The following is a 25554-nucleotide window of genomic DNA, read 5'->3' on the forward strand; positions in this document are numbered from 1 at the left end:
GGTTTTACCTTAAAAAGATTCTTCGTGTTCGATAACTCTCCAGTTTGGCTGAACTACAACACGTCTTCAGAAAAGAGGAGGCCAAAATTCCTCCACCGTAATGTAAAAGATGTCCTGCCAACTATCGCGAAAACCTGACGCATCATTTACTGATCTGAAACGCCTAAGTGTGACAGACAAGACGCTGACGTCCATAATCCGTAAACCCACTTTCCTTCAATGTAGCGAGATGAAAAAGCAGCTTATTTATGTCCCTTTAATGAGAATCAATGTTCGTTTTGCTGCCAGTGATGATCTTCTTTGACTTACGATGACAGGCTTAGGCTGAGGTAAAGCCCATCGGCGTTTACCTAATCTTTTTCCCCCTTACCTGCCTCTGTGGATCCAGCCGACTCTTTGCCCGCCGGAGATTTATTCGCCCAGCGTTTGTGACTGATGTGTGTTTAATGGATTAAAGCTGGAAACAGCATGTAAACAGTAATAATACATGTGTGCCATTAGTCTTGTCTCGCCTTTGGAGCAAGGCTACCTGGTAATAATAGATTCTCAACTCCTTCCAGTGACCGAATTTATTAGGGTTTCCTCTTGAGAGTGAATTTATGTGTTTCATGTAATGTTTAACAACCAGGTATACATACAAAAGTATTTCACCCTATCCTATAGTCTAAAATGTTGTCTATCTTCCATCAGTGCATCAGTTCTCCTTCTTATCCATCTGTTTATCTATCTGTCCGCCGTCCTGTCTTATGGGATTTTTGAATGTTCAATATTCAAAGTTTGAATGTAGAAATATCTGCAATGACTTCACTGCGAACGTTTGTGTTAATGCTTCAAAGGTTTGACATGAAAACGTGCAGGGGCTCTGTGTAAAGGATGAACCTGGTAATTATTTCCTTCTTTTCCAGTCCAGACAGTCTCGCTACCTGTTGGTACATTCTGCTCTCTGGATCCGTCTTCGTCAAGGAGCACATGTACCTGGCCAGGTGCTGGTACGTACACACACACACACATATACACTTACACACACACACACACACACACACACACACACGGGGGCAAAAACAGGATAACAGCACCACCACAGTGTGACTATGAGATGTCATATAGTGAGAGAAGCAGGATTTATCTGACATGACACATGAAGCTGCACTATCTGGACAGCCTGTCATGAGACAGATGGTTTGTATTTATTTGTGCTGGATTCAGCATGTCACAGAGCTGTAAAGCATGAAAATACAGGTTTCACTGGCACGCGAGGAAACGTCTACACACGTTTGTAAGTCTCGTACTCGTTGGGCTAAAGACCGATTTAAAGTTTGAACTCTTAAAGCGCAATAAGAAAACTGCAGTAAGTAAAAAAAAAAATCAAATGATATTCATGAAATGGGAGAAACAAGCTCCGCTTCCTTAACGAAAACGGATATAAAGGTGGATGTGTTATGCTCTCTTTAGCGGGTCAAGAATGTATTTTCTTCTTTGTCTTTGGGTATTAAGCGAGTTGACTCTACAGGGCTCACTAAGACCTCAAGATGTTTTGCCATATCTGTGAGCAAAGTTGTTGGGTCTTTGCCAACTTACACACTCTTCTTTCTAGCTCTGAGTGTGCTGCACCAAAGCTTCATGTGCAAACACTCCGGCTGAAAAGCCGATGTCTGTTTTGCTCTCTCTGTGTTGGTTCTGTTTGTTGACGTTGTGTTTTATTGGCTCTACAAACGCCGCAGAAAATATTAGGGCTGCAGCTTACAGTTGGCCAGAGACTGGAATTTGGAAATGTCTCCTTCTTCAGGTCTGTGTGGTGATTGTGAGGATGATTACTGGAAAACTGGAATTTTATTCTACTGTTTATTACGTGCACGCTCAGAACGCCGATCATTTCTGGTAGTTTGAAGTACTATTTTATTTTAATGAAAAAACAGAAAAGCCTCTAACCCTGGATTTAAAATGGTTTGTTTGAAAGTCTGAACCGTTTACACAACCTGCCTACAACTTTAAAGATGGATTATTTTTGAATTTTGAAGAAAACAACAAATAGGACAAAATAACAGAACAACCCCCCCCGCCTCCCCCCAAATCAGCACTTTAGAGCCACTTCTGCGGCGCTTCCAGCGGCAAGTGGCTTTAAATAAGTCCCTATGAGCTCGCCACATCTTGCCACTGGGATTTATGCTCATTCCTCAAGGCAAAACTGCTCCAGCTTCTCCATTTTGGTTTTTAATGTAAAAAAAGACAAGTATAGGGGGGTTGAGGGGGGAGGTGTACTTTTGTAAGGCACTGCATACAAAAATGGATGATCTTGTAATTCCATAACTTTTTAGTTGGATTGAAAATCGTAAAAATTCGGATCATTCTGTTTTTCTTTACTTAAAATACAGAAACATCACGATTTATCTGCACTCGACTTTAGGCACATTTTCTCTAAACCAATGAACCAATTGAATTTGACAACTTGCTCTAACTGATGACACCGTGAATCCTGATCTGCGCCAGAAATCCTGAGAGAGAATATCCGGCTATCAGTCTGTGACCTTACGCTCGAGCGCATTTGGGTTATAAAGCCAGACGATGATTCAAAGCATATAAGCAGCTCCACCTTTGGATAGTTAAAAAAAAAAACATCATACAAAATCAAGTCTCTGTTCTCGTCTATTCAAAGTCCAGAATAAAATTCGGTAGGGATGTAGTTGCGTGGCCTTAAACAAGCTGTTTATACTAAAACTCTAATTAATTAAAATGTTTCTCCATGGAAGAATGGACCTAAATGAATCCATAGTGATAAGTAAGAAAAACTATCTGGCAATTATAAAAAAAACTAAACTTTATGGTAGATGACACAAAAAGTCATTAGGTTGTGTGCTAAAAGGTGATACAAGGGAAGTAAATAAAAGTGTGAAAAAACTGTGAACTCCATGTTTAAGAGGAACTGAAGTTGATTAATGTTTCATTTACCAGGTGATGCTTCTAAATTTGGCTGCACTATATAAAGAAAATCTGTAGTTGGGATACTAATGTTAACTGTCCTCACCTATTGTTGATCTTCAGTGTATTGATGGCCATTAGTCCAACCAACAGGCAAAATTCATTTTAATATGCACAGTGTAAATTCATGACACATGAAATATAATATCCTAACAAATATTGCAAATATTGCATTCATACTGTCCTTTGCAATATTGGACCCGCAGAAATTGTCATGGCAATTGCAATTTGATCCGTTGTGCAGCTCTAGTCTATTAGCCTAGTGCTTTTTCATAAAGGTCAAGTCAGGGATAGTTTTTAGGTTTTTTTGCCTTAAGGAACGTAATCATTATTTGAAAACTTGTATTTTGTATTTACTCTCATATTAAAATGAGTCTATTAATTTTTACAGCATTTTAGAATAAATACCCACGAAATTTAGAAGTAGTTTCAAATAAACATGCCTCTTGTCCTGAATATTATGCCCTTTTGTGCTGTTTTGCTGTATGTAGAGTAAGACGAGGATAACGCGATTATATTACCAGGTTAAAAAGTCGAATTGTCTCTGACACTTTCTCTGTCAAGGGAGAGAAAGTGTTTTTAAAAGGACTTTAAAATATAGCGACGATTTCTTTCAACAACAATGCAGTTTTGAAGCCAAAACTATCCAAGTTATACGTTGTCTGTGATTGTTTTTGCCATTATTAGTTATCAATACTTGTTTACTTCTGAAGAACCCTTATAATGGAACATTCAAATGTCTAGATTAACCTACATCTCTGGGATTTACATAATTCTCCGGACATCAACAAAATGTTTAACTATAATGAATATATAATAAAGTATCAGGTCTTTGTCCACAGTCTAAGGAAGTAAAACAATCTAAAATACTCTAAGTAAAAGTGTTGCACCTGTTTAAACAGCAGATTTAATTTAATGGGCTACCGTGACAACTATTGGCTCAAGTCTGGCCGTAGGTCTGTGTTTACTTTTCTTCTGTTCTTATAGTTTGACTGGAAAAAGAAGCAATTGATGCCAAGAACTGTCAGGAGGGAACACATAGACTCGGTCTAATAGTATCTTAAAACGCTGGCTCGAGTTTTTGGCCTGCTGTAATGGTCACAAGGTGGTCACATCTGAAAAGCAAAAGTGGCTTTAGATAAAGCTTACTCAGCGTCAGCAGAGGTTCATATGTAGCTTTATCATTTCCTGCCTTTGTTTTTTGTTCTCTCCGCAAGTATGATTTAGCCCTTGAGAAACTCCAAAGCTCATGTTACTCACACAGGTTAAAGATAAAGTGTTTGCAAATTTATATAATGTAAATACAACTTCTTTTTTCTAATAGTCTGGGAATAGCAGCACCAAGAGGAATTTAACGAAGCACAACGTTGTCCTATAAAATTACATGACTGCACGTAAAGCTACATTCATCTCTAAAACGGTTAAATGCAGTCGTTTCACTTTGCTTTGAGGGTAAAGGGGGCTGAAAGCGATCGGCCTATTGGTTTTTATTTTCGGTAATAAAGAGTGCAGTCTGCAATCAGTCCTGGGTCCAATGACCGAGCAGTAGTTACGGGTAATTTATTGGCTCAGTCACCAATCAGCAGCAGTTTAAAAACATGACAGCCTGATGGACGCCCTAATTTCTGCGTAGTTTCCGGCACGATGATGTCAGCAATCACTGAAACAATCGCGGCTCTGTCTCAGTCACTTGCTCCATTTGGGCATCCGCAACCACTGCTTTATTATTATTTAAATAAAAGATTATGGCTTCTGTCAGCTACTGAGCATGGATTTCATTTTGACTGGCTCTGTTTGTGGGACCAATAATAAAATAAAAAACATGCGAAAACAATAATGTTACGTTAAAAAAATGGAGACATCGGGATTTTTGACTTTCCAGTACTGATTTTAGCAGATTCTAGTTTATTTAAAATAAGCGAAGTTCTTCAATTCCAGTACATTTTGGTTGTTGAACTTGGACCGACGCAGTTTAATGATGAATTTGAATGTTTTCTTTCATGCAGCGGTTCATCCAATCATACCCAGTTTCAGTTATATTCAAGATACGCGTTGCACTTTAAAACTCTACATCATGCTGCTATGCTGGGGGAAAAAGTGAAATATTTCTATATTTTACAGAACAGGGTTTCAGTCAGTTAGCTCTATATTCAGAAATGTTCAAGCTATATCTGTCACTCCTTACAGTCACTGCATGTTTGTGTGATTTTTAAGTCCTTAAATGTTAAGGCTGTGTAGTAAAAATAATCAGTGACATTTACTCTTAAAAACAGTGTTGAATATGTGCGTTTACCCCTGATACCCAGTGCTGTTTGATCGTATAATATTGTCATGGGGCTTGCAAAACCCAATGGGGCACCAGCGCCACAGCGCTCTGAAGTTGATTAATTTGTATTTCAGCTTGGAGCAACAATGTGTTAGCGCTAGTTAGCGCTAAAGCCTTCACCATTAGGAACATTTAGTAATTGCTCAATGTAGCTTACAGATCACTTATGCAGTAAATTAATTTGCCTTAGAACATCTAATATTTACTAATTTAAGCTCTAAAGGTTTGTGCGTGGTTTTGTTGCTTCTCTGGTTATATTCCCGCAGCGGAGCGTTGTGTCTTGAATGTTGATGAGGATTGTTCATCAAGCTAATAACAGCTAGCGTCGGCTTATGTTGTCCGGCAGGTTTATAGCTACGCTGATGTACACTCAAAGGCTTTACTGTCCTCTCTGTTCCTCTCAAACATCCGTGTCGTACTGACCGTTATGCTAATTTTTATGAGCATAAAGGCCTAGTTTCATTATAATTTAGAAAAATCTGGTGACAGCCTTGTATTAAAAAAAAGAAAGAAAAGGATTTTAAAAGTGATAATTTAAATTCTCTTGATCTTCTTACATTAACGATTAGCATAGTTAACTTTACTTAATGTTAGCTTCAGTCCTCATGTGCATTCTAGGGTTCCTATAAACAGTCTGGAAAAGTGTTGAATTTGATTGAAGCCTTTTCCAGATCTAGATAATGACAAAAGAAATTAGAAGTAGAGGAAAAATTTTATTTCTAGACTTTTTTGAATACTTCCATCTGTTTTAACATGGTATATCCATCCATCCATGCTTGTAGGTGCTGTATCCGAACCTTAACTGTAGTAACATCTGTCCTAAATTCACAGTCGCCATATTTATAATTTATTAGAATGAATTTAAAACTGGGATAGTGGAGTACTTTGACATGAAAAATGTTTAGCAAAACTGGTAGACTTCCCACTGCAAAATCTGGATACTGGGTATACTATTTTCCAGGTCTACGTTAAGTATAGAATATTTAAACAGTATAGGTGTATTTCCAGACTATATTGCATATCCCTTCTGTTTAAATGTTCCTTCCTTCCTTCCTTCCTTCCTTCCTTCCTTCCTTCCTTCCTTCCTTCCTTCCTTCCTTCCTTCCTTCCTTCCTTCCTTCCTTCCTTCCTTCCTTCCTTCATGTCTTTCTGTCATTGACTTTGTCTAACTGAATTGTGTCCTTCCTTACTTTTACCCTTTTTTCCTCTACACCGTTTCCTGTCAAGATTTCCTTCCTTCCTTCCTTGTTTCCTTGTTTCCTTCCTTCATGTCTTTCTGTCATTGACTTTGTCTAACTGAATTGTGTCCTTCCTTACTTTCCAATTTTCCTCTTACTGTTTTGTCATACTTTTCTTCCTAAATTTTTTTTTCAAAAACCCTTCCTTACCTTCCTTCCTCCTTCTTCCTTCCTCCTTTTCACTTTGGATGGCTTTTTCTTTTTAATGTGTCCTCTACCTCTTTCCTTTCCGTTTCTGTCAGATTCCCTTCCTTCCTTCCTTCCTTCCTTCCTTCCTTCCTTCCTTCCTTCCTTCCTTCCTTCCTTCCTTCCTTCCTTCCTTCCGTTATAGTTAAAATTACTTGTTTTCAGTGCTCGTGCTGTTTAGCAGAAACTGACAAGCTGTAGCAGTGAGTAGCTGGCCCACTATCAACACCCTTAGGGTAGTGAGGACTGCCTGTGTGTCATTCCAGCCCGGGTCAGTTGATAAACGAGTCATGGGTGGGGAGGGGGAATGTTGGTGCCATGCGAAGGACCAGAGGGGGTGTGTGTGGTTGGAAGTTCTAGCAGCAGCAAAGGGGTGGGGGGCTTGGAAAGGGTCACAGAGCGAGCTAATGGGACGTGTGTGTGTGTGTGTGTGTGTGTGTGTGTGTGTGTGTGTGTGTGTGTGTGTGTGTGAGGGAGAAAAAGAGAGAGAGCGAGGAATGCGGAACCCCTGGCAGAGCAGGGGATGGCCATGTGTTCCTGAGCAGCCTGCCCGCCCGGAGCCCAGAAGCACATCCAGGCAGGAAATGAGACTACACACTCTCTCTCTCTCACACACACACAGAAACACACACCTTGTTGGAGCAAGCGGACGGACAGAAGTGAACAGAGAGAGAACACACTCCTTCCTCTGTTAAAGACAAACTAGAAGACCAGTAGCTTGCTACTTCTGCTTTCTGGGAAAACTTCTCTCTTGCGTGCTCAGGAGCTGGACACAGGCGCGGTCTGCGCTGATTTTGGATTATTTGAAGGATGAACTTTCGCCCCTGCTTGTTGTGGATATTATGCTTCTTACCAGAGGGAATACAAAGACTTGGATCGGTAGCATTTCTCTTTCTGGTTAGTAACCTTAAATCTTTTGTGTCTCTGTCTTTTAAATTGCTATTTCTTTTGTTTAAAACTCCCGCTCACTTTCTTTACGTGTTCTTTACCCCTGCATGCCTCATTTCCTCCCTGCCACCGTTCAAACAACTGCAAAGCCAGGAACACTCCCGCAGCAAACTTAAAACTGCTGGGCCTCCTCAAGACACAGCACCAACTATTGTTTGTGAAGTTGTTCTCTTTTTTTTTTTTTTGTCACTCTTGTTGACAGCTAGCAGTAAACACATCTGAAGGGCTAAATGTTTGCACTGTTTAGCTGTTGAAGCATTGATGATGCATGGAAAATGAAAAAAGGGAACTAGGGGAGATTCTATCAAGAACATTATCTTTTTAAACCTTTGTGTTTATTAATTTTGGCTGGCTTTATAGATGGGAGAATCTAGTTGTGGTAAATTAACAAGAACAAAAATATGGAAATGGTTTAGTGCAAAAGTATTCATACCCTTTGAACTTTTTCCCCATTTTACTTTACTGACCACAAACTTCCTTGCATCCTTTTCAGATTTTATATGATAGACCAAAACAAAGTAAAGAATACTTTTCAAAGTGATATGAAAATGTTGCATGGTTTGCCCAATATTCTCTACTAAATAAAAATACCATGCATTGTATTCTTATCCCTTTTGTTCTAAATAAAATCATAATCAGTGAGTTAATTGCTTAATAAGTAAATGTAGTCGACCATGAAGACCAAGAAACATCCGGGGAGTCAGGGGTAAAGTTGTGGAGAAGTTTAAACCAGGTTTAGGTCCTGAAACAGTTGCCCAAGCTTTGAACATCTCACAGAGCATTTGTAAAAGTTTAATTCAAAACTGAAAGATTATAGCAGAACTGGAAAACTAACAAAAAAAAAATGAAAAGTTAACCTGAACCCTCGCAGATAGCCTCCTTACAACTTACTGAGTTTCAGTTATTTTGCATAGATTGGACAATAATGTTGCTCTCTAGAAATGCAAAGCTGCTTGAGACATGTCCTCAGAAGACTTACAGCTAATATGTCTTTGTCTGTACAATTTCATGCAACGTTTTTGCTAATATATCTTATAAAATCTGCTCAAGATACATACCAGTAATGGAAGACAATGTGAACAGGTTCACAGGATATGAATATTTGCAAGGCACTGTATGTTTTTCTGTTCGCTTTACTGTTTCACTTCCTTAAACCCCAAGATTGTGTCTAAATCTTTTGGTTTCATATGAAGTTGCTGTTCTACAAGTAAAAGCATTTATAGAGTCTAGCAGTGAACATGGGTTCGCAGTGAACACGGGTTCTCCTATGTGTCAGATGATTATTGGTCTTTTAGCTACGGTGACACCTTGACTTGTTGCTTTGGATTTGTGAAACAGCTGCTGCTGTTGGTGCTGTGCCTCAACGACCTAATGCATCATTCCTTGCAGTCTGGTTGTTTTCGTCAGTGTCCTGGTGGTCTTTTAGGAAGAAGAAAAGAAGGGGAAACCTGTCAGCTAGTTTGTCTGTCCTTGTTTTAATATCTAGAAATTGGTCATTTCAGTGTTAAAGAGAGCTGGACAATAACTCAGTAAGAATATATATTGATCGATAGACGCATATTGATGGTAGGGAAAAAAAGAATCAATAAAAAGTTCAATAGAATAAGTTTTTCTTCCTTTTGCATTCTAGCCATTTAGATTATTAGCCATTACATCCTCCCAACTAATCCCAAACGCAGACCCAGGAACCAAGCCCCGCCCCCTTCAAAGAGTTCAGAGAACATGATTTATTTTTTAATTTTTTAAATACTTGCAGTTTTGGTAAAACGTTGGTTGAATTAAGGGTTGAGTTTGAATCCAGTGTTTGTGTGTTCTGTATCTAAAAATAGGTAGCAACAGCATAAAATGGCCAGGGCTGCACTTAAAATCTTAAAATTATCGATATCGATCAATATGATTTATATTTTATCGATATGGTTTTGTTTCTATATCGTCCAGCCCTAGTTTTAACCAGTGAATTGTAAAAAGCGGTGGTACTGAGGAGTAGAAATGCAAACATTATACATGTGTGTCCTTTGCTGTGGTCCTTACATTTAAGCATGACTGCTAAATTCGGACAAGCTTGTACATTTTCATTAACTGACATTTCACTTTGCCAATACTGCAAAGTATCATCTAGTTTCAGTCAACAGAGTTAAATTCAGTTCATTGATATAGCCCAAATTAACAATGTGTCATCTCAAGGCACTTTACAAAATCAGTTCTATCGAATCCTATGGAGAGATGGGTTAAATTTTTCAATCTATGGAAACCCAGCAGATTGCATCAAGTCATTGACTTGCAGCATTCATCAGGTTGCTGTGAAAGTTCACAGTTTCTGATATTGTGTCATTGACTTTGCAGCAACCCCACATTTTGAGCTTACATGTTGTGACAGTGGAGAGGAAAACTCCCCTTTTACAGGAAGAAACATCCTGCAGAACCAGGCTTAGTGTGAGCGGCCATCTGCCACGAACTACTGGGGGTTTCAGAAGAGCATCTACACAAAAGAACACAGAAGCACTGGTCCTGGAGTACTTTCTATGTGGGAGAAAAGTAAAAGAGTAATGGCAGTACAAGCTTCTTTAGTGGCTTCATCTACGAAAGAAAGACTAAGTAGATTTATGGTCTATAAAAGGTGAATATTAACTTGTTGGCAGCAGTAGCTCAGTCGATGCCCCCCTACAGGATGATAGCAAAGCTAAACAGAACGCCAAGACATATGTAGCTACTGTGAAGAGAAAGAAAAGAGAACATGAAGTTAAAAGTTGACATTAAATCAAATAATGGAAAATTGGAGAGTAGTAAGAGAATATAGCAAAGCTTATAGCAGCATAACTACCAAGATTGCTGTAGCTATGCTAGGGTAGGCCATTCTAACTATAAGCTTTATCCAAAAGAAAGGCAAGTTTATTTGTATAGCACATTTCAGTTCAAGGACATGGGAACGTGCTTTACATGATTAAAGCATAGGAAAATAAAAACAGAATATAGACAAGTTAAAGGACAGTTGGAATAAAATGTAGGAACATTTAAACAAGATAAAACATAGGAAAATGGAAACTAAAAGCAGATATTAATGATTTTAAAAATTGTTGGACTACAAACTTAAACTAATGTTTTAGTGAACAGTTTAACTACAACAGCCAAAGGCAATCCTAAACAAATGTGTTTTTTAATCTTAATTTAAAGAAACTCAGGGTTTCAGCACTTTTACAGTATTCTGGAAGTTTTTTTCCAGATAAGTGGAGCATAAGAACTAAATGTTGCTTCTCCATGTTTGGTTCCGTTTCTGGGTATGCAGAGTAGGCTGGAGCAAGAAGACTTTATAGGTCTGGAGGGTCGGTACACTGATGAGAAGTCTTTGATACACAGAAAGAGAACTGGGAGTTTGTGCCACAGGAGAGGAGCCTGATAACTAAAGTATCTAAGAACAATGAGAGGTTTTTATGTTGTCAAGTCATGTCTGTAGTCTATCTGATTGGATTTATCAGGATTTATGGGGAAGTATAACTAGGTATTATCAGTATAACTATATAAATGTATCACATACTGTCAGATAATTTCACACTATTGGAATATATATATTTAAAGAAGATAATTTGCCCAAGCACTGAACCCTGTAGTACTCTACAAGTAAACCTGGAGTTTGGAGAAGATTTTATTATTTATATGAACATAATGAATTCTGTCAGAGAGATGAGATTTAAACCAGCCTTGTTCTGCTCCGTTGATCAAGCCTTTCTAAGACAATATTGTGATCGACTAATGACTAATTCTGATCATTTTAACAGGACAAGTACAGACACAGTTCCCCATGATCTGAGGCCATGACCGTATATTTTGGCAACTTTTACCAGAATGTTTTCAGTTTTGAGCTCTGAAGCCTGACTGAAACACGTCAAAAAAGATTAGATACAGGTCTGTAATTTACAAAGTCACCTTGATCAAGGTTTCTTAAGTAAAAGTTTGATAAAAACAATCTTAAAACCCTGTGGTACAGATCAATTTACTAAGAATAGATTAATCATATCTGTAATGGAGGTGGTGATCAAAGGGAACATTTCCCTAAATAATTTGGATGAGTCAGAAAGAGTCGGCTCAGGATACTTGTTTAGATGCTTAGAATTTAGAGAATGTGGACTTTTCACTTGTGGTATGTTTGCTGATAATAGTTGAGCATGAAAACATTTCGGCCCTCATTCATTTCAATTAAACAGGTTAACCTGACAGCTAGGATAGGTATGCAGGCCTTTTCATTAAAAAAAATGAAGAAAAACAGGTTTTTTCTATCAGAGTTTTTGAACCTCGCCCTATTTTTGCTGGATCAGTAAAGCTGGAGTCTAAAGCTGGTTCAAACACTTATAATATTTAATTGTAGTTATGGCATTAAGTGACAGTTAATAATAATACTAATTTCTCTTTGATTTGTGACTGAAGTTGGCTACATAGTATCAGCAGAAGTTGGGAATCAACTAATGAGAAACCATGGAGAATTGCAAGTAAGGATCAAGCAGCAGTGGCCTCAATAAGGAAGTAATGAAGGCATGCAGTTGGCCATCCTGGAGCTATAGTGGACATCTCAATAACTTGGATTAAAATCAAAATGTTAATTTATATCAGAAATTCAATTAAAAGTGAAACTCCTATGAAAGTTGTGTTGTTTTTTTTTTTGGTCATTACACGCTTTTGTCAGCATTAGAAAAAAATTTGGTTGGTTCCTGGACTGAGAATAAAGTGGGGAAAAAAAAGACAAAATAATAATAATAATAAAATAAGTAAAAATAAGTCATAGCTTATAACAGCAAAAAAAAATAAGAATAAAGCTGTTTAACAGTTTGCATCTTTGTTGCAGAGACAGTTATTAGGTTTTGGGGGAGGAAGTGACGTATAGAGAGTCATGAACAGTAACAAAGGAGGGTAAATGCGTAACTGCATGAATAAATAAAATTAATACATATTGAATAAATGTAGCAGAGACATAAGTATAAAGAGTAAAGAACAATGGATAGATCTGAATTGCACATATCTTATATATTGCATTAACAATCTTTAAGAGATCGCCTCGACTGTAGGAAGCATGTTCCTTAACGAGCAACAAAGTAAGATTGAGGAAACATGAAGAAAGGTTACTCACACACTCATATGTTTCAAGCATTTATTTCACTTCATTTTGATGATCATGAGTTACAGCTGAGGAAAACCCAAAATTCAGTGTCCCAAAGCTTTTAGTATTGCATAAACGCGTTATGGCCTACACAATCATGACCTTACAGTCGTCCAGGAGACAGATATTTCCATTGACAACCTTCATCTCTACTGAATGCTATATGCAAGTATCATAAAGAAAATTAAAAGTGGGAGATGCAGGGACATCTGTAGTGTTTCATTGGAAAATCAAGATCCAGTCTAGGGGAAGAACGGAGAGGCACAGAGATCGGGGGAAGTTACACAGTCTAATGATTTACGGAGCCGTGTCAGCTGCTGGTGTTCATCAACTGTATTTTTTTTTTTTCTAGTCCAAAGTTGGTTCGTCTACCAGTCAAGCTTAAAGTATGTCCTTTTATATTCCAGTAGGATTTGGCACTCTCCCATACTGCCCAAAGTACTATTACCTGCGTAAACTGGTATGGTAACACTGAGCTGATTGGAAACTGAACTGACCTAAACCTTATAGACAATCTATGAAGTATTGCCAAGAGGACGATGAAAAACACCAAAACCCAAAGTGCAGACAAGTTATCTGTCACTATTAAAGCAACCTGGGCTTTTTAGCACCTCAGCAGCATAACAGGCTCATAGCATCTGCTCTACATTATGCTGAGGCAGTGATTACTGTAAAAGGAGCCCAAACCAAGTACCTTAATGTATAAACTGAGATACTTCTCAATAGGGTGACAGTTCCGTTTTCAAGATCCATGTTTTTCCATTTGTCTGATGTAATTTTAAAAGTTAGTTGAGAAGCTGTATTTGGGCTTTCAATTAGTTGTAAACCATAATCTGTGAAATTAATGGACATAAACTCTTGAAATGTATCACTTTATGTGTAGTGAATGTATTAATTTAACTTTTTAAATGTAATTACTCTAATAACGTTCTTTTTTTTAATGATTGTAATATGTGTGACTTACTTGTCAAAAGAGGTCTTTAAAATGTATCCACTGAAATATAATGTTATTATTACTTCATGTATTGACTGTAGCCATTCTCCACCTCTACACACCAATGATGTTAAATTATTGGGAAATAAACCAGTATTTGTCCAGGACATGGTATGCATGCACTGGTTGGTACACAATGGGTTATCTTTAAATTCTCCCTCTGTGCACAATATGCATAATTTAGAGAGAAATTAGACAGTTCAGCATGGCTGGATGAGAATCTCATCAATACTAAATCTAAAAAACACCCTAGAAAGAAATAATAATAATATACGTCCTTAGAAATCTACCATACCCTACACAACTCTTTTGTTTTCTTCTTTTGGGTAGAGTCGTCCGTCGTTTAATAATAGCTGTCTGATATTTTTGTACTCGTTGACACGTTGCTGGTATCCCCAGGCTTTAGACTTCACCTCGGTGCAGGGGGGGGGGGGGGGGGGGGTGCATATGTGTGGTCGTAGTGACTTGCTGGCTGTCATGGTTTGTTGCCCAAAGCCCTGCAGCTGACACTGGGCTGAAGCTGAACCTGTTCCTCCCTCTGCCAACAACTTGTCAGTTTAGGAAGACAGGGGAGGCAAATCATTGGCTGCTTAAATGCAGCACAGGCAAATCCTCAGTAAGATGTGGGAAGAGATTTTTCTCATCCCGATGATGATAGATCAGACATGTGCTCTTCCATGAGCTGCTGACTTTAAGAGAAAAAAATTATAATAGCAATTATGTTGGTTGATATTGAAATTGGCTTAAAGAACAAAATAAGAGATTTCTCACAAATCGCCGGCTTCCTATTCAGTCTGGTGAAGTTTGGAATTTGGCTTGAATAGTTTCAAGTTTTAGATAATTTGGAAAAATGATTTGATTTGTGTTTCCAGACTTTTTTTGTTTGCCATAGTCTAAAAGTTGCATCTGTCTGAATGTCTGGCTGTTTCTTTCTGTCCATCCATCCATCCTTCATTTTTTAAATGTATTTATTTTTATTCAAAACCTGACTGCTGTAGAAGTGTCTGACTTTTTGTTTTTATTTATTTATTTTAATTCCAAAGCAATCATAAATCTACGAACTAGAGTCTGAAAAATGTCTTGCATTTTTTGTCATAACATTTCTAGGAACCCTGAAAGTGAAATGTGGTACATAAGCGGAAATACAGCTGCCCTCTTACCATAAAACATCTGGCTGCACATATAAATCTAGTTATCTGCTACCCAAGCTGTAGAAGTAATGTTATGTGGAACGTATATATTTTTTAAATACACCTTTATTTAACCAGGACGTTTCATTGAGATCAGAAATTTATTTTACAAGGTAGACCAGGCCAAGACAGTAGGCACATAAATGTATAGAATAAATAAAGCAAACTAATGCAGTCGCCCGCCTGTTTTTGTTTTAGCCACAAAAAATGTTACAGTTGCATTTAAAAGAAAATAGCGGATTGTTTTTTACACAAAATTGAGCTGCCAAAGTGAATTTATATATTAACCACAGAAGACACTTTGTGTCTAATTGTTTGGCTGTTGTCAGTATGAGGATCATTCAGTACATGAGATTTAAAACCGTGTTTTGTTACGTTGCTTAAGGCTAAAGTTGGACTATATTCTGGTTTTAAAGGGTTTCCTAACGTAAGCGTCCACAAACAGATTCCCACCAGCCCACAACAGACAGGCGTCACGTTTCAGGTCAGTCACGGCAGTAGCATTGGTTCTGGGCAGACGTGTGCGCACACACACACACGTTCTCTGTTTGTCACCAATATTTGACTTAAGGGTGTTTGTTTTTCTACCGCTGTAGGCATGCAGTAGCTTAAGGAAAAATGAGAAGTAACAGAGCAAACAACAGTCACAGACAGGTACACAAGCCAAAAAAAACTCCAGCTCTGCTGAGTGTCCTTTGTTATAGCCTGCGATATTCCTCTGGTGTTGCTGCTCTTCATGCAGGCAGACAGAAAGTGGAGATGCTGCCTTGGCAGGGTTTGCTGTAGGCCAGGCAGGGACCAGGAGTCTCGCCTCAGTGGAGTGTAGACACATCTGTCAGAGTTGGGCCGACCTCCTGGCTGAGCGCTGTGAGCCCAGCCGACTGAGCTACTCCCTGCAAGTCTACTGCATCTGCATATTTTTATAGAGTTTAAAAACTCATTCATTGTTTGCTTCAAATAAGCTTTTGTATGTCTTTTTAATATATAACCTCAGCTCAAAATTAACCTCACTAGAGACAGAGTAGTTAGTTGGCCAGAGATCGGGATTGTCCAACTCTGATCTGTTATCGCCTGATCAAACGGAAATATTTATTAATTTATCAAATGCTTTACAGCTAAGAACTCCCAACATTATCAGTCCACAAGTACATCAAGCAGCAGGAAGTACTTTGATGGACTTCATCATACTTAGATGTATGAGTGAGGATTATCTTGTATTTCCTTCATGTTCTGTTGGATTCAAAGGCAAATTCCTTCTCTCTATAAACATGCAGCCTGTCGTCCTGTTTTATGTGTCGTAGTCACGGAGTAAGAAAATCAGAATCAGGCTAAATCTGAAAGGGTTCACGGCCTTGTTTACCGTATTCCTCCAAAGGATCTCAATGTACATGTTTTAGCTAAGCTTACAATGAACTTAAATAATTTGCACCAATCAATCGGCCAAAGATCAGAATGCTCCAATTTTACCTTGATCATTAGTCAAAGTTCTTTTTTTCATATTCTTTAAACAGATCAGAGCTAAGAACTCTGGTCTATATAGACAATGACCAAAAGTCACTACAGTGAAGTTTTTCTAATTTAATAAAAATAAGTTTAGGGGCTTTGAGTGATTAAATATTCACTACGTTATGGAGAACTGTTCACGTATTGATGTCAAATCCTTCTACTTTGTCTCTGCAAAAGACAGTTATAACATTGTGCTTAAACGGGGAATATGAAAACCTTGTCTTCCTCACAAACTCCTTCTCTAATAGCTTAGCTTGAAGCTTTTGGCAGAAATAACGTCAATGAGACGCTTGCTGTGGAGCGACTCTACCAGTCTAAATTTTTCTGAGAAAAGTTGCCCATCTCTTGGCTCACAGCAGTCAGATGTTTAAAGGCATTTCTTAAATGTTCACTCCAGTTCAGGTCATCCCACATCATCTCATAAGTATATTCCAAAAAACAAAAAATAAAATAAAATAAATAAACTGGACTTTTTTCCGAAGTTTGAAGACGTTTCGCTTACCATCCAGAAAGCTTTCTCTATTCAAAATGTCTGGAGTAGTGTGGAGTTCCAAGCTTGGAACTAGGGCTGAACAATTAATTGCCTTTTCCATAAAATCGCGATAAAAAAAAAAAAAAAAAATCCAAAACGCAGATGTCTGCAATTTTTGGCTATTTAACAATTAATGGGTCAGACACGTCCTTTAGGTGTCAGTAATATGTTTAAAGTGGGTTTGCCTCCACATGGAAGGGAAGACAGCTGCAGCAGTGAGATAATCTAATTTTATTACTTGTTTCAGAGTTTATATAATCATACATAGCATTAAGTTCTGGTCAATCAGTTTAATACATAGACTTGCTTGTTGGTTGCACTTTATGTTCAACAAGGATTGATGTCCAAATCAATTAAAAGCTGTTCTCTTGAACAATATTCTGATTTATAAAAACATTAAAGTTCTTGTTTTAAATAGGCCTTGTTTATAAACATCTTTATCTAGAGGCCATTTTTGTTGCTTGTGGTCAAAATTGCAATTTTGGTTGAAATATATGGTAGGCAGAACGCAATCATTTCTGCTCCAAGTTTAGATGCTGTGGGTCTTTTAGCATCTAATCTGCACGGCAAGGAAACAAATGGATTTGTTGTTTTGTATATGTTTAAAAAGACATGATAAATTAAACTGTGGGGGGAAAAATCGCATTAAATCGCAATATTTAGATAAAAAAATCGCAATTAGATTATTTTCCAAAATCGTTCAGCCCTACTTGGAACTTTTTTTTTTTACTTTTTTGGGATGACCATGACCTGGATGACTGAGAATATTCACCAGCACTCATAAGTATAAAAATCTTGTCATTATTATTAAGATCAACATTGAATAAATGCGCAGATACTCCAGAAACTTCATGGTTTTCGAAGGGTGGCCCGTTTTGTCACGTTTGTCACAGTTTTCACAGAGAGTTGGTATCGGCCAAGAAAAGCCTCATAAATGCATCTATAAACAAAGCTTTCAAATCACTAGCTCAACACTTCTGCTGTGCTGTACAGCTCATGCGTCTGAAGGCATCCGGCGCCCCGAGGGCCTCATTGACAGATGCCAGTAGACCCTCTGCAGCTTTAGGTCCTGAATCTGACATGAGGCTCCTATGGAGGAAGGCAAGAAATCATCTTCAAGACAATTGGAGGTTAATTAATACTGCAGGTGAAGAAAATGCATCAAACATTAGACAAAAGCATGAATATCCAGGTGAAACCCTATTGCTTATTAAAAAGGTTAATCTGCTCTGTTTTTTTGTTCCTTGCTATTTCCGCTTGTGTTGTCCTTTTTGTTAAAATGCTGAAAATAAAGCAGTCTGAAAATGTTATAATATAGATGCGTGTAGGTGGCAGCACAGCATCAATACATAGCTCGTCTGGGCCGATTTCATCCACTGAAGTTGTTTAAAGTTTAGTAAAACGGAGACTGATTTATTTATTCCTACTTTAGTGGGACACTGGTTCTTTTTACAGACTCTTCTACTTTGCTTGGAAAATTTGTCCAAAGTGAAACGGCTCATTTATTCAGGAAGCCGTTAAGAGGATTGTCATAATTTTTTTTTTTCCCTATAATTCCCTAATATGATGACAGATTTGTATTTGAGTCCTAAATCAAAAGGGTGACTTTGAGCAATGTCTGCACTACTTGGAAGCTGCATTTCAGGATGAGAGGAAAATTCTGGTTTTCAACTCAGGATGAAAGAGAATGCAAAATGAGACGCGGCAGAAGGGAACCAAAACAGAAAATAAAACACGAAAGGGAGATGTACTGTGGGCTAAAAGTTTTCAAATTAGCAAAGGAAGCCGTCTTTTAGAGGAAATTTTTTTTTTGGTTTGAATGGAAATTTACAATCATAAGATGCAAGCGGGTAGATGAGGAGCGAACAAATAAAGCAGATGTAGAGCAGACAGATTGGTTTGCATTGTGTTAAACAGCTCAGCCGAATCCTAGAAGAGATGTGGGTAACGTCATAGGAGTGTTCTGCTACCCTGCATGGCTCCACGGTTGCATCCAGCCGCCTCTTCAAACTTTAAACAATGTGTAATCACCACTTTTACAAGCCAAGATGAGGAAGACATGTTGGCAGCCCACAGCGTTCTCAGGATTCACCACGAGCTGAGACTGAGCCGTTCAGACACGGGACCTCTACACGGTTTCTTCTCCACGGAGACACGACTAACGGCTCGACCCTCATGCCGCTGACCCTCATTTCCTTATTTTTGTCTTATTTCTTTTTTTGCTTGACAGCATAAATATTGAAGTAGATCAGACGTTCGCTTCCTTTTTCTTAGAAAAGGCCACAATTTATAAGTATTTGTTTCACTAGCCAAAAAATAATACGGGGTCATGTGGACCAATGTGCATTTGTGTGGTCTTTAAAGGGCTGACACAGTTTTATAGGACAATCTTTGACTTTAAGTGATACATTTGCAAATTATATAGCAAAAAAAATCCTAATTTTAAAAAAAGAAGCAGTGGGTGGCATGAATTATCTTTTGTATAATGCCTCGCAAAGGTATTTACTCAGTATTTACTGAGTGGCTGAACACAGTTTTCCAATTTTTTATTTGCTTAAAACATTTTTTCACTTCACAATGATGCTCTACTTTGTTAGTCTATTACTTATATTCCCAATAAAACACATTTAGGTTTGTGGTTATAATGTGTTGAGGTTCAAAGGGTATGAAAACCTTTGCAAGGCGCTGCAACAAACTGAATTAAAAATTAAACCCAGTAGCAAGTTGCTGTCCTGAATGCCGTATTTAGCTGTGGCATGTTAAAATTTGGGTTTATGAAGTAAATGAGGCTTATGCATATGCGCCTCCTTATCTGGTGTGAAGGGCTGGTATTGGCTGCTTTGTCTGTGTTTGCTCCTATTCCACATTTCTGGCTTGCTTCTGCCTGAAACCCTAAGGTTTGTCACACACGCAGAACTGAGTGTTATCCTTAAAGGGCCTCATCTCACGTTCCTTTCAAGCCAAACAAGCATGAAATAAATAACGTGGCAACGGCACAACAGTGCAGCAAATTTCCACTAATTGATGCACACGTTACTGTGAACGGTTTGTATTTATTGTGGCTTTGGCAGCCCGGCTTACTCTAAAAAGGAACAAGAACCCTTTACAGTGCTGATTTTCTTTATACGTTTCAATCATTAATGAACTTTATGTAAAAGGAAAACAAAGACGGGACGAGTAACCATCCTTGTGTTATTTATTTTGGGAGTAAAACCTCTGTTGGGTGAATGCCAAAGCAGCATTAGCCAGGTGCAACCTAACATTTTATGTGCACCAGTGTCATCAGCTCTGAACTGCGCCTCACAGGCTTCCTGCTGTTCATTTTCCTGAGCACGGATCAACTTGTATTCACTTAAATATGCACGTGTACTTCCCCTCCCAACAGATGTAAGTTCTCTCGTTAAAGATATTCAGCACATATATCAGTATCATTTTACATTTAATGCAGCTTCAGCGTAATGATTTGGGTAATTACTGTAATTTAAGGGCCCCTAATGCTGGTGCTTGTCTGTGGGTGGGCGCCTGGGATTGAATGCATCTGCCCCTGTGGTCATTGGGAGCTGATTTCTCATCCTTGCCTGAGGTCTGTTTTTATTTTGTACTTACGTTTTTTCTCCGTTTCTCCGTTCTCTCTGCAGTTTTGGCAAGCAGCTGGGGGGCAGGCGAGGCTGTGAATGCATCACTTTGGAGCCATCAGAAATGATTGTGGTGGGTATAGATGCTGCTCTCTCTCTCTCTTTTAGACTTGTTTCCCCCCGTTTCTCTCTCCCAGAGCGCCTCACTTTTATCCTTCCGTCCTTCCTGTTCTGCCCTTTGATATCCGTCCTGTTTTTTTTTTTTTTTCCATCCATCTTTATTTGATGTTTGTATTTTTCCTGCTTTATTCTTCTCTAAGAAATCCTTCTCTTTTATCTTTTTTTTCCCTCCTTTCTTTTCCATCTGCGTCCTCTGTCTCAGCAATATGGCTAAAATATATAGGGATAGTGAAGCACTCTTTTTAGACCGTTATTTCTCGAAAGCTCGTGCATATTTTTTTTTTTATTTCACATAAATATTGCGTCTGCTTATTGTTGTTTTGTTTTTTAAACCCACATTGTTTTTTTCATCTTCCTGGTTTTTTTCTATTGCAATTTACAGACTTTGTACAGCAGGCAGATTAGAATAAAATCCGTTGTAGCAGACTTATGCTGTTTTCTTTTCTTAGCTAAAGTGGTTTTAGAGCAATATTCCAACTTTATCGTTGGGTTTTATGTCTTGTATACATCACAGTAGGCTAGAAATGTCAACATAGAATAGTATTTACTGATTAAAGAGTGAAAGGATTAGCACACAAGTATCTTGGCAGTTGATAAGAGAATCAACTTTTGTTGTTAGTGACTCTGTGAAAAGTAAACGTTTAACAACCCGGCTCTCACAGGGTCTAAGTAGTCAAACGGTTAAATGAAACATATAACATGATTGTAGTTGGATGCTGATTACTCCTACTACCTGGTAAAATATAAAAAATATCAAGAAATAATGTTAACTTGACATAAATGAACATATTGTTTTGTTCAACAGCAACGTCTGGTTCCTTATCCTTCTGTAGTCAAATTTTGACTTTGTCTTACTTCATTTTGTCCTTCCTTCCTTCCTTGTGCCCTTCTTCACTTTTTACTTTCTGCCCTGTGTCCTTCCTACTTTCCTTCTTCCATCCTTTGTCATTCCTTCTTTTGCACTTACCTTTTTTGTTGTGTCCTTCCTTGTTTTTGTTTTTGTTCTTCCTAATTTTTTTCCACTGTGTTCCTATTTTTATTTTTTTTTCCTTGCTCAAACCTTTTCTTCATCCCCTCCCTTCCTGCTATCCCTGTATCCATCAAGCTGTCCAGGTATCGATTCAGTTTTTTTTCTCCACTGTAGAGATATTTGTCACAAATTCATTGTGAACTTTTAATATTGTACCATTTTAAACCAACGTCACAGAAAACTCTAGGAAGTTGAGTCCAGGGAATTATAGAATCTATTTCAGCTCTTTAACATTTTACATTTGTGTTTTCTTCCGTTCTCCCAATAAACAACTTTTTTGATCTTAAAACCTCCATAAAAACAATAGACACTTATGACTTTGTCCTTTAACGCTCAGGACAAAGTGATATTTGATGATAAATGGAGGCTTTTCATTTTCAGGAAATCATGATTAATGTCTCAGGATTAAGTCATTACTGTATCTTGGGAAAACACAATGAAACCACCATATTATGGGGGGTACTGTCATTCTGTTTACTTAAATCTGAAGCAATCATTTGCAAGATTTTCATGTCTACAAACGTCCCTTTTACCCCCCTTGCTGCTTTACTTCATAGAACAGAGCCAGAGTGTCTACTGGGAAAATTCCCCGTGTTTACAGGAAAGTACACTTTTATTGAAGCTGGGGAAAAAAATAGACCTAGAATATTTCACACCAACTCGGACCCTTTTAGCTTAAGTGCTTCAAATGTCATTTGAATGTAATAGTCAGAGATCTAACGAAATAGCTGGAAATTGTTGAAAATATGCTTAAACCACTAAGTCAAAATGTTTCGTAGTTGCGTGGTGGGCAGAAGCATTGCAGACTCCAGAAAGTTACTGATTAAAAGGGATTTCCCATTAATCATTTATTGTTTTTACAGGGTGGTTTTCCTTGTTGTTTAATGAACTTTTCCCTTTTTTTCTTGCTCTATTTTCAGTCTGAGTCAAACACTAGCAGTAAGTCCATCTGTTAGAATGGGTCCATATTTGCCAAATGTCTTAATTTACATCAGTTATTAGACGCCTTGGTAATGATGTGTCTCTATTCGCTTTACTGTAATCTCTCACTGAAAAGAACAGCTGCATTTCTGCTAATTACTACATTGACTGTTGATCAGCACGTATAGCTCAGTACGTCTTTTCTTGAAGCCATTTCTTGATTTTTCTTGGTTTTTTCTTTTGTTTAGTTTTTTGAAGATCAGCACAAATCAACTTGCTTTAAATGTTGTGTTCTTGTTTCTTTCCCCCATTTTGAAGTGGCTAAGAGAAGTGGGCCCTCTGTAACTGAGCATACAGTTGATATAAAAGTCTGTGTCCTGTCAAAATACGGTCGAACAGATAATTTGCCACCTGCTTACAGGAAGCAAGGAGACCCTTAAGACAAAGAAAACACTAACTGAAAAGTACCTGTGACACAGACCGAAAACAAAAACTAAAGTTGGACGAAGGGTTTGTTTTTACCTACAGTTGACCTTTCAATGATTCACCCCATGCCTCTTTATCTCCTCTCTGCTCTCTTACCCCCCTGGAGCACGGCTATCTCACGACAAGAAATCGCAGTGGCTGATTAGTTGGAATAAGTCGTTCTGTTGACAAAGGAGCCTCGAGGCTTTTTTAACCACCCGCACCACTGAAGGCTACACAGTTCACCTTGACCCACAGTTTCCATGAAACTTCTCATTATTGAAAGAGTTTTATAGGAGTGAGGTGCTCTTTCAGCAAGATATTTAATCCAAAACTACCCCCCTGGGTGCATTTAGAGGCTATTGAAGCTGTAAAAGCAGCAGCAGTGGTGCTGACTCTACCACTGGTTTGTGTGAAGCTTTAGAGACGGGTTTTTGTAGTCGGAGCAAAAAAAGTGAGATTGAAAAAAATAAAAATCTATACTGTGTGTATATATATTATTTGGGAACAAATTAAACAACCCGGTATTTTATCATCCAGATTGTGTGAAGTATGTTTGGTGGAGCAGAGGTAAGGGAGGGTAGGGAAGTTGTTGTTCCCGTTATAAAAATAAAAACGTCCGTAGAGGGATTTGATATCATTGCATATTCCCGTCTTGTTTATCTTTTTTAATTATTTAATGTTTTTCATGGACCACAACAGGAAGGTACAACAATGATCAAAAGTAACTATAATAAAACAGAAATGACATCCCTGTAAAGTTTTAGACATTCCTTTATTCTGTGGGAACCACTAAAACAAACAAAGAAACCATCTTGGACTTATCAAATAAGACTTGATTTATTTCTAAAGTTTGAATGTATCGTTCTAACTTGTGCTCAGTTAGAGATTTATTTTGAATAGGCACTTGATATTTTGTAACTAGATCTAGATTCAGTCAGTACAATAAAATGGGCTCGTTTTTTTTTTTTTTTCAGCTTCTCTGAACCAGTAGTTGAGACATTTCATGTGACTAAAATATGCTCAACTTCAAATAAAAATTTGCCATATAAATCACACATTTTACCTTCTATAAAAAAGTTCAACTAAATATAATAAAATATTGAAACTCTTTTACTTTTCTTGAATTACATTTTGTGCATTTTCTCTTATTTGGTTGAAAATTAAAACAAACTATTTTTGGCTCTTCTCGCCTTTTGGATTATTACAGTTTTTTTTTAAACAAAGCATTCATTTAACTTTGCTGAAGCAGTAGATGTAAACCAAACTTTTTCATTAACCTTTACTTTTTCAGTAATAGAAGTTAAACACGAAGTCTGAAACATTTTAAGAGCAATAAAGTTAGTATGTGGAAAAAAAATCCCAACAAGAATTGCATTAAACCTTGAGTCTACAGTATTATTGGCTGTACAAAGTACATTTTCATGTTGCATATTAATAAAGGACAAAGCGGAAAAATAAATAAAAATATGTATACACTGCAAGTAAAGAAAGTTCAATGCAGTTCCTCTGCAGTAATCTTTAATTACGTCATTAATAAGCCGCTGATGTCACTTTGTCATGGTTGGCTGGCTCAGTGCTTCATTCTGATGCTAATTATCCTGCATGTGGTAGATAAGTTTTCCTCATGAATGTGGAATGTTACAGGGTTAGCTTCATTATGTCAGCTCTCAGGCACAACAAACCGGTTTATCTGTTTATATCTCACCATTTACCTTAACTGCAACAACAGAGTTTCCTTTAGGATTTCTTTAAACCACAGTGGGTTTTTTCCCCCACAACAATTAGATATCGGCAAAGACAGCGACACACAAAGTACGTAGGCCTGCGCCATTACCACTCTCAGCTTATTCCTGATTTTAAATAAATAAAAAAAGCAATGCTTTTAAATGTCAAAATCTCTTGTCAAGACCTGGAAATCAAAGTTATGCTACTTATTTAGTTAGTAAGCTGTAAATGTTTACATTTTTCACAACTTTAAGCTGTCCAAGTTCAAATATCTTTGCTCTGCTTGTATTTTTCAGATTTAGATTTTATTTTTTTTATGCTGGGGAAGTGATGAACAGTGAGTGCTGTCTGGGTGCTTGGAACAATAGCGGGAAATGTTTCAACTAAAACCCAGACACTAGAAGTTAAAAGGTTTCCTGTCAGATGAATCTGTCCTTGGGAGAGAAGTTTTTTTTTTTTTTTTTTTTTTTTTTTTTTTTTTTTTTTTTTACAGTACAGTAATAGGATGATGCAGATTTCAAGCAGGAGCAATTCTGGTTTAAGGGCTAACTCAGAATAAATCCTGCAGCTATCAATGACAGTGAATTGTGTGGTGGTGCAAATATAATGAAAA

At 37.7% G+C, this 25554-nt stretch overlaps 1 protein-coding gene across 9 annotated transcripts in view; it reads left to right on the top strand.

The window, feature by feature from the left end:
* rapgef6 (Rap guanine nucleotide exchange factor (GEF) 6) overlaps positions 1-25554 on the top strand; it is a 189308-nt gene that overhangs the window by 53419 nt on the left and 110335 nt on the right. For 8 of the 9 annotated variants that reach the window (XM_036134009.1, XM_036134016.1, XM_036134011.1 and 5 more), the window contains exons 4-5: positions 906-989; positions 20681-20750. In XM_036134009.1, coding sequence (XP_035989902.1) covers positions 906-989; positions 20681-20750 — 154 coding nt within the window. Of the gene's footprint in view, positions 1-905; positions 990-7228; positions 7624-20680; positions 20751-25554 lie in introns of those variants that run through there. The other variant, XM_036134018.1, reaches the window with a different exon arrangement.

This window comes from Fundulus heteroclitus, unplaced genomic scaffold, assembly GCF_011125445.2.
Source record: "Fundulus heteroclitus isolate FHET01 unplaced genomic scaffold, MU-UCD_Fhet_4.1 scaffold_72, whole genome shotgun sequence".
Classification (NCBI taxonomy): Eukaryota; Metazoa; Chordata; class Actinopteri; order Cyprinodontiformes; family Fundulidae; genus Fundulus; species Fundulus heteroclitus.